The sequence below is a fragment of the Euprymna scolopes genome, chromosome 18 (genome assembly GCF_053919585.1).
Source record: "Euprymna scolopes isolate OS-2025 chromosome 18, ASM5391958v1, whole genome shotgun sequence".
NCBI classification, from domain to species: domain Eukaryota; kingdom Metazoa; phylum Mollusca; class Cephalopoda; order Sepiida; family Sepiolidae; genus Euprymna; species Euprymna scolopes.
In genome coordinates, this window is record NC_136499.1 from 49,280,725 (window position 1) to 49,297,344 (window position 16,620).

The 16,620-nt window shown below is 31.8% G+C and overlaps 1 protein-coding gene across 4 annotated transcripts in view; it reads right to left on the minus strand.

The window, feature by feature from the left end:
• Positions 1-2,595: 2,595 nt before the first annotated feature.
• LOC145297615 (chordin-like protein 2) overlaps positions 2,596-16,620 on the minus strand; it is a 126,036-nt gene continuing 112,011 nt past the window's right edge. For 2 of the 4 annotated variants that reach the window (XM_080143684.1, XM_080143681.1), the window contains exons 8-12: positions 16,281-16,393; positions 13,427-13,538; positions 9,507-9,716; positions 6,519-6,611; positions 2,611-4,409 (exon numbers count right to left, since the gene is read on the minus strand). In XM_080143684.1, the coding sequence (XP_079999810.1) occupies positions 4,267-4,409; positions 6,519-6,611; positions 9,507-9,716; positions 13,427-13,538; positions 16,281-16,393 (671 nt within the window). In that variant the 3' untranslated portion in view covers positions 2,611-4,266. Of the gene's footprint in view, positions 4,410-6,518; positions 6,612-9,506; positions 9,717-13,426; positions 13,539-16,280; positions 16,394-16,620 lie in introns of all 4 variants that reach the window. The other 2 variants (XM_080143682.1, XM_080143685.1) reach the window with 2 other exon arrangements.

The following is a 16,620-nucleotide window of genomic DNA, read 5'->3' on the forward strand; positions in this document are numbered from 1 at the left end:
ATACATATGCATATACATACACATTATATATATATATATATATATATAATGATATAATGTTGAAAGGATGGAATCGCCCTATCGACGAAGACAAGATTCAAGCAAGGGGGAACGGCCCATAGAGTTTTATAATTAGAATAGATAAATAAATAAAACACCTTAAAAACAAAAAACAAAAAAAGCAGGCCTATTAAATTAGTTTTCATTTATCTTTTAAAACCAGTTATTTTGTTTGCATATCTTCTTGATAAAGAAAAAGTATTCAGTTCTTTCCTGCTTCAGTGCGCATTTTTTTTTAATCTACTCTTGCTTTAATTCATTATTAGTTTTCATTTTCTTCTATACAAACGCATATTTGTCGGTAATCATTATTGCAGGGCAGTAAATTGTACAGTCAGTAAAGAATCTGCCCGCAACAATGTTCACAATAATCCAGCAGCGAAACAGCGCGAGCAAGAAACAGTTAGGATGTATGTACAAAATATCCAGCAGGTTCGCAACATATGCGCACGTATTGGTTTCAAAGATAGCGCTCAGTAATTGTGAAATGAAAAAAAAAAAATGGCCGTCGCTGCAAAGGTTTTCAGACGATATATATAGATGCAAATGTTTATTTAATAATAATAATATTAATATTATTCATAATATTAATAATAAACAATTTTCTTTTCTTTCAGTCTCTTTTTCTTCTGCTTTTTGAGTATTTACAACTTTGTACACGAGATTTGGGGAGGGGGTGCGAAGAATTTTCTCCGTCGGATTCTTGTTCTCTCTGGTCGTGGAATGGCGGTTCGATATGTTTGAAGTCATCCACGTCAACCTAGAGTGACTATGATCCCGAGTGCCTTTGAAACAATCAGCCAGTACGTCGCGGGTGCACTCGTTGGGTACGTTGATCTTAAAGAGAGTGTGAAAACAAAGAGAAGGAGGTGGGGAGAGGTTAAGAGTGAGTGTGTAGGAGAGAGAGAGAGAGAGACAGAGAGAGAGAGAGACAGCGTCTGCTATGTCCGTATATGAATGTATTTGTATACGCCAGCATTACACCAAATTATTTCTTGGAAATAGGTAATAAAGAACCTGTCTTCATATCCACATTAATCAAATACTTCTTAAATACATTTACAGTTGATATGTGTTTTGCATAATATATATAAATATATACGTGTGTGTTTCTGTGTGTATATATGTGTATACGTCTACAAACATATACTCTCTGTTGCCCCTTTTGATAAAGTTTCTTATACTATAAAGAAACGAAATATTAGTCTTTTGATTTGATTTTTTTTTTATATATCTTGAGACTTGTCAACTTTCCATGTATTTTTCTATAACAAAAATACGTAACGTAAATACATATTTGTAGACAAACATATATATATATATATGTGTGTGTGTGTATATATAAATGAGTATGTAAGTATATATATATATATATATATATGTATATATATATTTATACATATATTACATATGTATATATATAAATGAGTATGTAAGTATATATATATACATATAAATTATATATACATATAAATTATATATATATATAAATTATATAAATTATATATACATATAAATGATATATATATATATATATACACATATAAATTATACGCATATATATATACATATAAATTATATATACATATAAATGATATATACACATATATATATAAATTATATATATATATTATATATACATATACATAAATTATATAGACATATACATAAATTATATATGCATATATATATACATAAATTATATATACATATATATATAAATTATATATACATATATATATATAAATTATATATACATATATATATAAATTATATATACATATATATATATAAATTATATATACATATTTATATAAATTATATATACATAAATATACATAAATTGTATAAACATATATATACATAAATTATATATACATATATATATATACATATATATATATATATACATAAATTATATATGCATATATATATACATAATTTATATATACATATATATATAAATTATATATATACATATATATATAAATTATATATATAAATCATATATATAAATTATATATATAAATTACATATATACATATATAAACATATATATATATATGTGTGTATGTATATGAGTACGAATCTATAGATATATAAGTGTATCATTTTACGTAACACATGCACACATTTGTACGCTATAAATATGTTTCTAAGACAAGTTATTTCAGTTAGATTTAAAATTAAGTTATTGTAAAAATATTTAATAATAAAATTGTTGCATCATCAATTTCATATTAGTATTTTAGTAAAATCTCCACAAGAAAATGTTCGTTTGGAAATTACTAAAGAATTTTTTAAAGAAAATACAACATAATTTTTTGTACTTCGTCTGTCGATTTCGGAAATTGTATTTAAATATTCTAGATCTATAGAATGTTTTGGATGAATAAAATATTCATATATATATATATATATATATATATATATATATATATATATATATATATATATATATATATATATCATGCATCCATATAAAAGAGTGTTCAATACGAGAGTACAGATAGATAGTAATGTGTGAAACTTTGCATACACACACACATATACACATATATATATATATATATATATATATATATATATATATATGTGCTTGTAAGTATTAAAACATTATTATTGTAATAGCTATATATATATATATAAAAAGAAATTTCTGAGGATAAAACGTGTAGCTTAATCGTCACATATTTTCATGAGTTACAACAAAATACGTAACGTAGATACATATTTGTATACACACACACACACACACATATATATATATATATATATATATATATATATATAGTTAAATAGAAAATAAGTCATTATGTCGATGACCTGTTTATAAATATAGAAACTAGCACAAGTATATAACTACTTAATTTACTCACATGAAATTAATATACGAAAGTATAAATTTATGCGTAATTTACTTCAAAAGTGCTCAATACGTAGGTAGAGCTAGTTAATAAGTTATAAAATATATATGGCGATTAAGCTACACTGAATATTCTGCGTTTCCTCCACTCTAGGATTCTTCAGGAATTATCAAAGTTACAATAGCCACCCAGATCACAACACTAAAACGGGCTTCATATTCCTAAGAGACAATTGTCAGCTGTCGCATCTGCTGAATTCATATTTATTTAGTAAAGAAAAAATAACTAAACCACCATAGAAGCAAGAGCTTACCATTGTCTCAAAGGAATATGAAACGCGTTGTAATGTTGAAATCAATGAGTTGCGAAGTAATTTCAAGCACCGCATCAGCTTTTTTTTTTATTTTGGAATTTATAACATTACGCACCTTAAAAAAATCCACGTTTAAATACCATTACATTTGGATCTTAAAACGTAATTGTACTCTCATTGTGAACATTTTACTCACATATATATTTCTTTCTCCTGTCTGATTTTTTGTGCTAGACATAGATAACAAATCATCGGACAAATCGATATTTGATTCTGACTAATTATTTCTTCTGTTTTAGGTTTACAGTATGTTCTTCGCGCTCTTTAAGTATAGTTCGATCTAGTTTCTTTCCGAAAATAATTTTTCCGGTAAGATAGATTATTACATTGGAGACAATATCAAATACTGATCTAAACAGCTAAAAATATAACAGAGATTATTCTTATTTCACATTGAAGGTAAAAATATGATCTATGCCCATTATATTTGCGCTTTTTCATTTTTTGTGACATAATTACTATTTTTTAATTAAAATTTTACCTTAAAATAATATTCGGGTAGGCACAGCTCTACATATATATATATATATATATATATATATATATATATCACATTAATATGTGTGTATGTGTGTGTACGTGTGTGTGTGTGTGTGTGTGTGTGTGTGTGTGTGTGTGTGTGTGTGTGTGTGGATATATGTATAAGTGTATAAGCGTTTCCGTACATCCTACAGCACGAGCGTGCACTTATCCATGTTATCTGTACGTAATCTTGCATGTACGTCGAGTAACCGAAACGGGTCATGGTGTGCGCGACTGGTGTCTTTGTTTTTTTCTTTTTGTTTTTTTTTTGTTTTTTTTTTCTCGTAATGTTGTTCCATTTTTTTAACTTGTTTGTTTGTCCTCTTTTGGTTGTTTGTTTGCCGTTTGGCTGCTTCCTTCTTTTTTTTTCTTTGTTTGTGTGTGAAAGATATGTTATGAAAGGTTGGTTGTTTCTTTCGTTTTAGACACGATTCTCCCCTTTAATCACTTTTTGCAGTTTTCTGTGAAGCGTATCTTTTTCAGTCGGAGTTGCTTGATCAGTTTTAGAATCCGCTTTTGTCGGCAGCTTTTCTTGCACCGTTTCATCTGTTTTTTAGCTTTCTTCCAAAACTTATTTAGAAAGCGTTCTGCAACAAAAAAGAATAATAAATAAAGAAAAATAATAATGAAAGCAATATATGCGAGTGTTATGTTCTTTTTATCAGGCAGGGTTAAAAATTAAATATAGGACAAAATAATGATAATATTACTAGCCAAAATCACAATCAAAGGGCGATAATTTACTCTTCCTTGAAATCTTCAGTTTTTCGCAGCATTGCTAATACTATGAAGACCTTTATATAAAACATATCTGTTTTGCCGGTTTGTAGAAAAAGCATTTTAAACCATTGTTATCAATTTCACGCATATTAATTCTAAACTTTTTACTTCATATCATTAAAACATCAGTCATATTTTTTCTCCGATATTCTCACTCATGTTGACTCGAAACCGATCTGCTTTTGTCAACACACGCGGAGCCATCTTCCATCATGATAATGCTCGTCCTCACATAGCCCTACTGACTAAAGATCTCATATGAGAATCTTCTTGGGAAATCTTGCTCCATCCTGCATAATCTCTTGATTTAGCCCCATCTGATTATTACTTATTTCATGGATTACAAAACCATTGAGATGACGTATTATTTGGATTCATCGGACTACTGTTCTTATCTTGAGTGTGATTTTCACAACATTTCGGTCGATGTAACCTCCGACCTTGTTCGGGTGTATCTTGTGGAACTCGGAATTTCGAGCGGAACCTTTGTTCACTTCACTGGAGTAGAATCCTCTTGTTCCGTCAGCCATGGCTACCCCCGGGAAGTAAAGAAAGAGCTCCGCTCGAAATTCCGTCCAAATTCCTGAGTTCGATAGAAACACTCCCAAGGTCTACAAGATACACTTGAAGAAGGTCGAAGCTTACATCGACGGAAATGTTGTGAAAAATCACAGTCAAGATACGAACAGTATCCAAATAATACTAATAACCAATCCTCATCTCAAAAATTCAGAAACTTCATTTAGATACCTTAGGTTAGCATCATGAGAGGAGATTGACATTCACATAAAAACATAATGAATTTTACAAGCGATGCATTTATAGCCTCATTGAAAGATTGAATCAAGTTATATAGAGAAATTGGCATTATTGTTATGAATTCAAGATAGTATTCTGCTTGATTCAGGCATTGACCTCTATGACTCCCCATTCATCTATCTCCCTCGAGGCATTCATGAATTCATTGTTGCTCATCATTTACACCCTCATTCACGCTGTTTCTCGAAAGTATTTGATGTATTGCCATAGCTTTCTTGGCAGTTGCACAGTTTCTTTCTGTCCGAGCAATACCAATAATCACTCTTTTAATCACAATATGACGTTGAGTAGAAAAAGTTAATATTCAGAAAATTAAAACAAAATTAACTACTTTTTCTAACGTAGGACTTATTCGTTCTTAATACGAGGGACGTCACAAAAGTAATACAGCCTCTTTTTTTATTACACACGAATGGATAATTTATGATCTGAAAGTTTCATCTCTCTGTTGCAGATATTTACAGCGGCAGACTCTAAGAAACAAATCCCTGCCATAGACGTGCGTCAAAAGTAGGCATGCGGAGAAAATTGAACCGATCGACATTCAACGGCGCATGATGAACGGTTACAAATCTGATGCAGTTGATGTTAGCACAGTTAGGAAATGGGTTCGCTGATTTCAATGTAGCAACACAAATGTGAGTGACAAAGCACACTCCTGACTTTTACAACCGAGGCATCGTTCATCGCTAGCAAAAGTGCATTGAGAATTGTGGTAACTATGTAGAGAAATACATTTTGGAGCATAAAAAGTTGTTTTAATGTTACCACTCCTGTCTTCGTAACTCTTCAACTTTTTTTTAGTCTTTGAGGAGGCCTTACATTTTGAACAACGCTCAGAAAACAGTTTAAACGATCGACTTTAAAAGTCTAGGCTAAAAGTAAAGTTATGGTCAAGGGTTTTTAAGACCTCTCTCGACATTCACGGGTTCGAGCCTGCCTGCCTACTACCAATTTTTTTTTTTTTTTGCTTAACACACACTTCCAAACACCCGGTCAACGCCGAGCACCCAGGCTAGTTATTATATAAATTCGATATCCATGTCTAAAAACGTCACGAGGCTATTTTTATAGAATGAATTCGAATGGTTGCTTACTCTTGTTTGTGGCTCCGAGGATATTTGTGGATTTCGTCCGAGATCGGAAATCTTCGGCGTTCATATTTTCGATTGTTAGATTGCTCACTCGACCTGGAAAGACAGATACCATGAAAAATAAAAAATAAAAAGATGGTTTAAAATAATGTGAAATATTTCGTTCGTCATTCAGTAGAAAGGGTGCCACAAGAAAACCTTACATCTTCCAATAGTTTATAATTCACTTTATTTATTTTGTGGATTCAAATGGTTTGAAATAATTCCGACAGCTCTACTTAGTCTTTATCAAAATTAAATATATAAGTAATCCTTGACATACACCGGAAGTGACAATAACTTTTTAACGGAAGTACCGATTTGTATGCTAGTACTTAATATGATTTGCTTAGAGACTAATTGTAACTTTAATAACTACACGCCAGTAAGCTCTACCGTTCTCTCTTACTCTCTATCTCATTCTGCCTGGATTATGTACCCGAGATAATAAAATAAACGTCTAAACACACTAAATTATTGATAACTGAACAGTGATCCAACTATAGAAACGATTATTTTGAAGTACCGTCATAATCTACGTGCAGAGCAAATCTAATTAATAAGTTTTTGTCTTTTGTCTTTGAGTGTTTGTATAAGAAATTATGAATACGAATCTAGACTAAAAAATAAATAAAAATGTATGAATCTATGTATCTATAAAAGTGAGAATGTGTGTGTGAGGACACTTCTCAACCTATATACTCAACGAATTTTGATTCTACAGACTTGAAATTTGGTATATAGAGTGTTCAGATATGTGAAAAACTTTTTAATCGGTTTTAATCCATAAAAAACGGCTGCTAAGAGGTTAAAATTAAAAAAATTGATAAGTGGGAAGTAACTGGATTTTTATCTGTTTCAACTGTTTCACGACTGCGCATGCGCCGTGGTGAAATATGACAGCTTTGTTATGTTAAGAATGAGTTGGTTTGAAAATACGTTTTTAAAAGTCACGTCAAGCTGGTGTAATGGTTATTGTAATGGACTCACTGTCTTTAGGTTTTGGTTTCGATTTCAGCTCGAGTAATTTTTACTTACAAGAAGTGAATTATTTAGATAGACATGTGCATGCAAGTATTATGTTTAAGTTTCTTTCTGTTTTTTTTTAAATTCATTTTAAAAGAAATTTAACCTTACGTTCAACAACTATGGTATTTCTATTGATAATAAATAAGAAACCTGCATTAATTAAAATATAATATTTATACGTTTTTTTACGACTGGGCAATGCCGGGCAGCCTGCTAGTAAGTAAATAAAGTTTATACTAAAATACAGATCTATTGGTTAGTAAGCTATTTCTCATCATCATCAACACCATTACCTATACCATCATCATCACCAACAACATTATAATCAATATATTAAAGTAACAATTTTCAAAAAATCCTGAATATAGTTTGCACTGATATTAAAGTAATGATTAAGTGATGCTTTACTATAGGGAACATAGAATAGAAGGCTCTGATGATTATCTTAGCTTCAAGTTTTACATAATTTACAATTAGAAAACCAATTTCTTTCAGGGCAGTAACATAACTACAGGGTGGAACGATAAAATGTCACTCTAGAGAAAACAACACTACAGTTTGATTTTTAAACTTGTATCGAAAAAATCAATTCTTGTAACTTAATTATGTAGTAAAGCTGATATCTATTCAATGTAGCCGTCTTCAGCCCGAATCACCGCCTCGATACGGGTTCGGAACTGGGAGCGTGCCTTTTTCACATGTGCTGGTGGGAGCTCGGCGAATACTCGGCGGATGGTTTTGCGAGAGATCCTGTTGGTGATGTTCTCGACGTTTGACCAAACGAAGTAGTTCAGCAAGTTCAGTTCGGGGAAGAAGAGTACAAACTTGTAGCACTCCTTCTGAAGTCAAACCCGGGTCTCTTTGGACTTGTAGGCTGGTGCACAGTTCTGCTGTCACACCCAGGATCTGCCAGCGGCCATCTGATTGCACCAGGGGATCACACTCTTCAGCACATCCAGACACACTTTGGTGTTAACTTTCAATCTGACTTCGAAAATCTGAGGTGGCATGATGTAACTTTCAGTTGAAACTAAAAAAGATCATAATTTCATTGAACCGTCCGAATTTAAATTCTGAGGGGTGGGGGTTGACAATGGTCCTGTTGTCATAACTTGGAGTAGATCTCCTATTTGTTAAAATATAAAATCCCAGAATTCCGGGAAAATGCAGAACACTTTCATCACTATATATTCGTGATCATCTCAAGACCTGTAGTGGGTAAGTCATCGTCATCGTCATCGTCATCATCATCGTCGTCGTCGTCGTCGTCGTCATCATCATCATCATCATCATCAGCAGCAGCAGCAGCAGCAGCAGCAGCATCGTTTTAAAGTCTATAGTACACACTGGGATGTGTTTGACGGCTTTTAAATATTAATTTCCAAATAACTTATCTATAATCTTAATCCCCTAAGAGCAGACGTTCCTGGCCTTCGGGCCAAGATCAAAATGTAGTATCTGTTCTTCGGATGTTACACTCTAATTTCTTGTTCTCAGTTGGTCGAAGAGAAATCCTTCACAACTGAGACAATTTTTATTTTTGTTTCTTTTCTCCGCGTTAAAAAAAAACGATCCTAGTGTCTAACTCTGTACTGTGGGAAAACATTGTAAATAGGAACTTATTTATATGTTTTGTCTTGAAGTCATATATAATTGCTCGATTAGCGAGAAAACACGACATACTTTCATCACTGCACGTCAAGTCCTCAAAGGATGGAGACGATATGAGATACAACTTTCGTAAAATATGTCACATTTCAACAATCCAACTTCGCTTACGAAGTATTTAAACTGTCTTTTTTTTTACTAAAACATAAAAAGATAATCACTTTAAAGAAAATTGTTGTTTTTTTAATCAGTTACACTAACAGTACAACATGTATATTTTTTTACATATAGCTTCAGAGCCGTTGTTAATCATACCTTTTCGGGGAACATCCCATCGTAGCACGTCTACTTTAGATTTCTTCACGTGGTGAAACGCCAGCATGAGAAATGTTGTGTCATTTGACATATATACGATCCTATCGGTGCCTTTCGGCATGCAAAGGTTGTGAAAGATCTGGGTCGGATCTGTTGTGGTGGAACTTGGTTGCTTTACAATGGGTGGTCTCGGCGTACGGCACTTTCTACCTACAACCAAACAGAAAAAATATCGATTAGCACAATAGATTGTTTCTTCTGCAAATTTATACTGTAACTGAACCGCTAGCACTGTGAGCATCAGCAGCATATAACGTATGAAAATGACCAAGCCGGCTGTGCGATGTGACGTCACAGCAGAGACACAGGTGGACGGAGGAGAGTGTTCAGAGAAGCAAATGTCTGGAGAAGTGGTTTTCAAGACGTGATGGAAGAAGCACGTATTCGAAACGTGGCCGGTGTTCGGAAAAGCACGCGTTCGAGATCCGTTAGTGACGTCACAGCAGGGACAAAAAGTCACGCGCGACCGGAGAATGAGAAATAAATAAATATTTAGAAAAATGCGTTGTTGGAAATACTAGGTATAAAATCTTTTGTTAGAAAACAGTGAATTGAGTTTTTTCTTTTTTCTATTTCCTTACGACGTCGTCTAAAATGTACCGACGCCGTAAAAGGTGTACAATATTACAACGCGCTTCCATAATACAGACACACGAATACTCTTTAATAGGTGTCAGTTGTCGAGAACGGAAATGTCTAAAAGCAAATTGAAACATACAGATACAATGCGTGATTGGTCTAATCGATACTGTAAAAAAATTATAGAATCGTTATTAACAGTCGCACAAAACAATGTGATCAGAACGAACTGCATAAAGTTCACGATGTATAAAATCCAAAAAATAGCAAATATAGAATCCATGGACAAATATACGAAACAATTAACTACATAAGTGAATACTACAAGCAAGTCCAAAACAGATACAAGATTGGATTGAGTATATAATTATACGCTTGAATTGCAAAGAGAATTTCTGTTTTTATTTAATGCATCGTTTTCAACGTATATCGTAACAATTTTCTTATTTACTACCAAATCGCATGTAATGTTCAATTAATCAGAGAAATTTGTCGATAGTTAATAAAATTTAGAAGCAATCATATATATTTAAAATACACAAGTCAATGCTCAAATCAGGTTTGTAATACATATAAATATTTAACCTTATTATAATATTTTTATTTTGCAAATGTGAAGTAATTCAATATTTAAGCCAATACTTTTAAATATTAAGAAAAACAAGTATCTCTTTTACACACACATTCAAGCACACACACACATCTTATATATAAGAAGTATGACGTAGTTTGCTTGAATCATTGTTAGAGAATAAAAGGCGTTTTAGAAGGCTAAAACAATGCAGGAATGTGCAGTCGTTGTAAGATAAATAAATATATGAATAATAAATAATTCATTTTTTTTATTTATTATATATATATATTTTAATATTATTCATTTATCCACCTGAATTTCAACTATGGGTAATATTTAATTCCAAAGGTCCTTTCGGGTAATAACCCTTCGTCGGTGGAAAAATGAATCCTCTCTCTAGGATGTAAATTGCAAAATGGTTGTTTTATTTAGATTAAAATCCAAACGCTCAAAGATTAATTAATGCCGTTAAATGTTCAGGGGAAATAATTTTCTAGATTTTACGATCAAGGGACGCAATTCAAATTCTGCTTAAAATGGTTATAACTGGCGTTGTTTAAATGTTTTTGAAATGTTTTGTGTGTGTGTTTGTGTATTCGCGCGCGCATTTTAAATTCAAACGATCCAAGATTAATTTATTCAGTGATGTTCAAGGGGGGTAATTCATTTTACTTGTCTACAGGCTTTCATATATATATAATTACAATTAAGTTTATAAGCCAAAAGATCCTGCAAACATGAATGTTAATATTTATATTCTAATTCCAACCAAAAAAAAATCAATACATTCAAAAAAGAAATAGAGGTTGTCATAAACGAACACATTTAAAGAATATAAATTATAATTTACAAGAGTGTATAGTTCGATAGAATACTCAAAAAATATATTAAGATTTCTTTAATTCACGTAGTTTCAAAGAATGTGTTCTTTTCACCAGGTAAAATTTTTTAGCAAATTACATTACAGTGAAGCTACGAATTTGCTGGTCTTGGCATGAATTAAAACTGCGTTATAGGAAATCTAATCATATATACAAAAAAAAAATAGTATAAATAATTTATGAAATGCAGAAAAGAAATGAAAAATTAAAAATGTAAAATACATTACAAAAAGGCAAATTGGTTATAAGATTCGATGTTCTCATAAGTAGTAGTAGTTGTAATAGGTAATATTGTTCTCATTTGTAGTAGTAGTTGTAATAGGTAATATTGTTCTCATTTGTAGTAGTAGTTGTAATAGGTAATATTGTTCTCATTTGTAGTAGTAGTTGTAATAGGTAATATTGACATTACTATACAAAATAAGAATTCAAAATGAGTGTAATACAATTAATCTGTCGAAAAAAAAACAGTTTGCTAGCGATTGAGGAAGAAATTTTTCAAAGCTGTAAAGTTATTTTCAATTAGAACAGAGTAACTGGTAAAAAAACTTCCATAACTGGTGAAAAGTTTGAAATTTATGTTTATATATATATATATATATATATATATAGAGAGAGAGAGAGAGAGAGAGAGAGAGAGAGAGAGAGAGAGAGAGGAGGAAGAGAGGGGGAGGGAAGGGAGAGAGACAGTCGGTTGCCTAAGTTCGCATGCGTAGATTATGATGTTATAATTATTAGATAACTATAGCCGGATCTTACGATATTTAAAAAGTAAATGTTAAAATTTCAACGATGTTTCTCGCGGTCGAGACTGGCTTTGGGGTTTGTTCCTTGTTAATGGATTAAAAGCTGGCTTCGTGGCCGGGTTCGAATCTCCCGACTGGTAGTAATCATGTCATGCTGCACTGATGATTCCCAAAAGGATGAAATACTAGTGGCTATATGTATTAAAAAATATTATTGTAATAATATATATATATATATATATCAAATGTTAGTCATTCAATAAATTTTAAAATGTACGATGTGAAATGGTTAAATTTCAAATCAGAAGATTTTTATTATTCTATGTAAGACAAAGAATACATTTGAAATATTATAACTCCTTATCCTATAGGATTTCCATGTCTAGCATCTCTTCAGAGGAGAAAATATTAGCAAATAATTATAATCGTTTTATTCTGAAGAATATATATATGTGTGTGTATGCATGCATATATATATATATATATATATATATATATATATATATATATACAAACATATTTGCGTAAATTAAAAAATAATAAAAATGTATGCTAAAACATAAATGAACATGTATAAATAAGTAAATAAAGTTTATACCAACATACACACCTGCCGATTATTGAACATAATCTCATAAACACCGTAGCTTTATTAGATTAACATCTACGAACGAACTATTACATAAACAAGTAGTCAAACGTGTCGTTAAGTAAATAGGATAGCCTCATGTAAGCCTTTCAAGCGCCCAATTGAGAAATGGTAGGTACAAGACCGGTCGGCTAAAAAGTCTCAGAAAACGCATCCTTTTGACTGAAGTACAAGAGAAAACATAAAACGCGTGATGTAAACAGAAATTATCTCACACTTTTTCCTGAATCTGCCATCACCGACTCGGCCAGGAGCAGAGCAGCTAACTTGTCACTCTCTTTAATTACCATATGTGACATATGGACGTGCGTTGGGCATCATAATTGGAGAAAGCAGACATGAAGAAGAAAAATAAGAAGGAGGAGAAGAAGGGGCAGAAGGACGAGGAACTCTCGTTGGAGTTTCACGTTGTTTAATCAAAGTATCTTTACCTTTGCACATCCGCTTCTTGCACACAGGACAACACTGCCCCTCCACTTTTCGCGGCCGGGCACAGTTTGAAGTTTTAGGGCATTCGATTTTGTTGCAAAGAGTTTGGCCGTTCTACAAAAGAGAATTGAAATATTTGATAACGCAAGAATATACACATGTTTCTTTAGGTGTCGGTTTTCAAACAGGGCTTCTATATTACTGACATTTTAGAGGTACGCGGGCCAAAATAATAAAAATAATTACCTGGACGCATTTTACCCTGTTTTTCTCAGTAAGTTTTCTTTTTAGAGAAACTGGTTCTCAAAAACCTCATTCTTTTTAATTACTTTTGGAGCAAAAAGAAGAACATTACGCAATTTTCACACATTTTTATTTCAAAAAAAATTTTCATGAATATTTTTTCGTTTTCAATAGGAGCTCTACGGGCCGGATTAAATACTTTGGAGTGCCAGATCTGGCCCTTGGGCCGTAAGCTGGCGACCCCTGACATAGTTTGTCATGAGATTCGGGGCGTTATCTTGTGGTAATTATATTCACAACTTTCCATCTCGTTAACTCTTATCATCGAGTGGATTTTGGCCTTGATAAGTAGTGACTATTTAAAGTATAAACAGTCTATGGTAATACAATATATATTTGACTTGGCGTGGGTTGTGGCGTTGTACCGACACGGAAAACTTTTCAAATGCTGCTCATATATTCAGATAATGAATACGGTTGGTACTAAGAGGATATATGATATATACAATGCGTTTGATTGACAACTAAGTTCCTGTAGATTGTTTTGTTTTTAATATTTTTAATTGTATCTTCATTTTTTTTATATTAAATGTTAGAAGTTATTGGGTTTTCAAATTTTGCAATAACACTATATTACAATCATTTTGTAATATTTGTTAATGTATTTTTATTCAATTTTTTTAATGTAATTTCTGTCTATGGATTTGATCTCTAAAGGTTAAAGATTCGATCATCAGTGCGGGCAATACTAATAATACAGTTGGGAATTACTTAAGAATTCTACTCGGTCATGTTTAACTCTGGTGGATTAAATAAACAGATTTGTTCGAAATTCCGTGCAAATAACCAAGCTAGACAGAAAGAGTACCGAACTCAACAAGACGCACTTGAAGAAGGTCGGGCGTTACATCTGCCAAAACGTTGTGAAAATAACACCCAGTTCTCCAAATAATCCAAATAATTCTGAACTAGAAGAACTCGTGGAAATTCCACGGTAGTTGAAAATTCTTCAAACACATTATACATAAAATAAATAAAAAATAAAATAAAACATATAACGACGAATTTAAAACAATTTTCTAGCAAGTTCTTGTTAACCTTTAAAAGCTAACAAGAAAAAAATTAAACATTTTCAATTCAAATTCAGCACAATACTTTTTTTCTGGATAATTTTGTATATAAACTATATAGATAATTTTGTATATAAACTATATAGATAATTTTGTATATAAACTATATAGATAATTTTGTATATACACTATATAGATAATTTTGTATATGAACTATATAGATAATTTTGTATATAAACTATATAGATAATTTTGTATATAAACTATATAGATAATTTTGTATATAAACTATATAGATAATTTTGTATATAAACTATATAGATAATTTTGTATATAAACTATATGGATAATTTTGTATATAAACTAGATAGATAATTTTGTATATAAACTATATAGGAACAGATGTCAATTGATTAGCACATTTTTTATTTTAAAAAGAATCTTTGATGAGAAACTTACAGTCTCCTCTCGACATGACTTGTTTATTATAAAATAAAATTTGAGGCCGTAAACAGACAGTCATTTTTGGGAGGGGTATATTTGAAGAGTAAAGGGTTTTAATGACTTTTAACTGATAAAGAGTGACTATACATGGACGTAGTTCATTAATTAATGTTTGCGATGATGATGTTTTTTATGTAACACTCGATGTATGAACAAGTAAATTAGTATTTAGATTATTACTTATAATGTTTCAATTATTTTTTTAAAAATTTTAAAGATTTTAATAAATAAAAAAAACAAAACGCTGGAAACTAAATTACTAACATGATATTGTTAGAAAATGGATCGAGAGAGAGAGAGAGAGAGAGAGAGAGAGAGAGAGAGAGAGAGAGGGGGGAGGTGTGTAAATTATATTGTAGACACGTTGACCGGAAGTCAGGATCAGCTGATCGGATTGCGTGTGAGTCACGTGATCAGGTTAGCTGAATTGTTGAGATTTGGTTTGGACTTAGAAGGCGACGGACGGCTTCACAGACGTCTGTTCCCCTTCACTCGGGGGAGGGACGTTAACGTGTACCACGCAAACCAAAGATTCACTTTCCATCCTTCTGCGAGACATCTGGAAAGTGAAATAAAGTATAAAACCAATTCCTTGTCTTGCAGTGATTGAATCTTCGTCCGAACAGGTATCAGTCTCCCTCCAAGACACAAAGTGATTCCAGGTAGACCAACATCCAAACACGTATGAAGGTATGTCGAAAAATACATGTACCACACACACACACACACACACACACACACACAACGCCATATGAACATACCATTTAATAGACTGACCACTAGACGATCATACAACGTTAACTCTGATTAGATATAACACACACGATCCCCTTTATGATACAGCAACGCAACAATATGAAGTTAAAACATGTATTAAAGGCTTTTCCGTTAAATGCTATATATTTTTAATGAAATAAAATGTTTCCCTCAACAAATATTTCTACACAGTCAAGTTTGGTCTACGAGATATAGGTTACTTTCAATTGATGCTTTCTATTTAATTCTAAAAGAAAAATGTAAATATTCTTTAAATACGTACTATACAATTGCAAATCACACATAAAAGAGGGCCAAATGGGGTAAGGACCGGATGCCATGTTGTTCCGTTTTTGTGTACAGCATCAGCAGTAATACAGCTATCCGGAGGGAACTCTGCAAATGAAAAGATGGAAAAAATTTTTATTTTTTTAAAATGAAAATCGCTTTATACAAAGCTTGAAGCCACGTAATGTAAGAAGCTAAAAATACCATAGAGTCCAAAGCTAGTCAACGATAAATGTCAAATAGATTTCAACCAAAAAAAAACAGCAACTCTTCGCCATTTGGCAGAAAATCTCGCATAGAATGTGAGAACTAAAGAACAAAATAAGCGCAGTGAG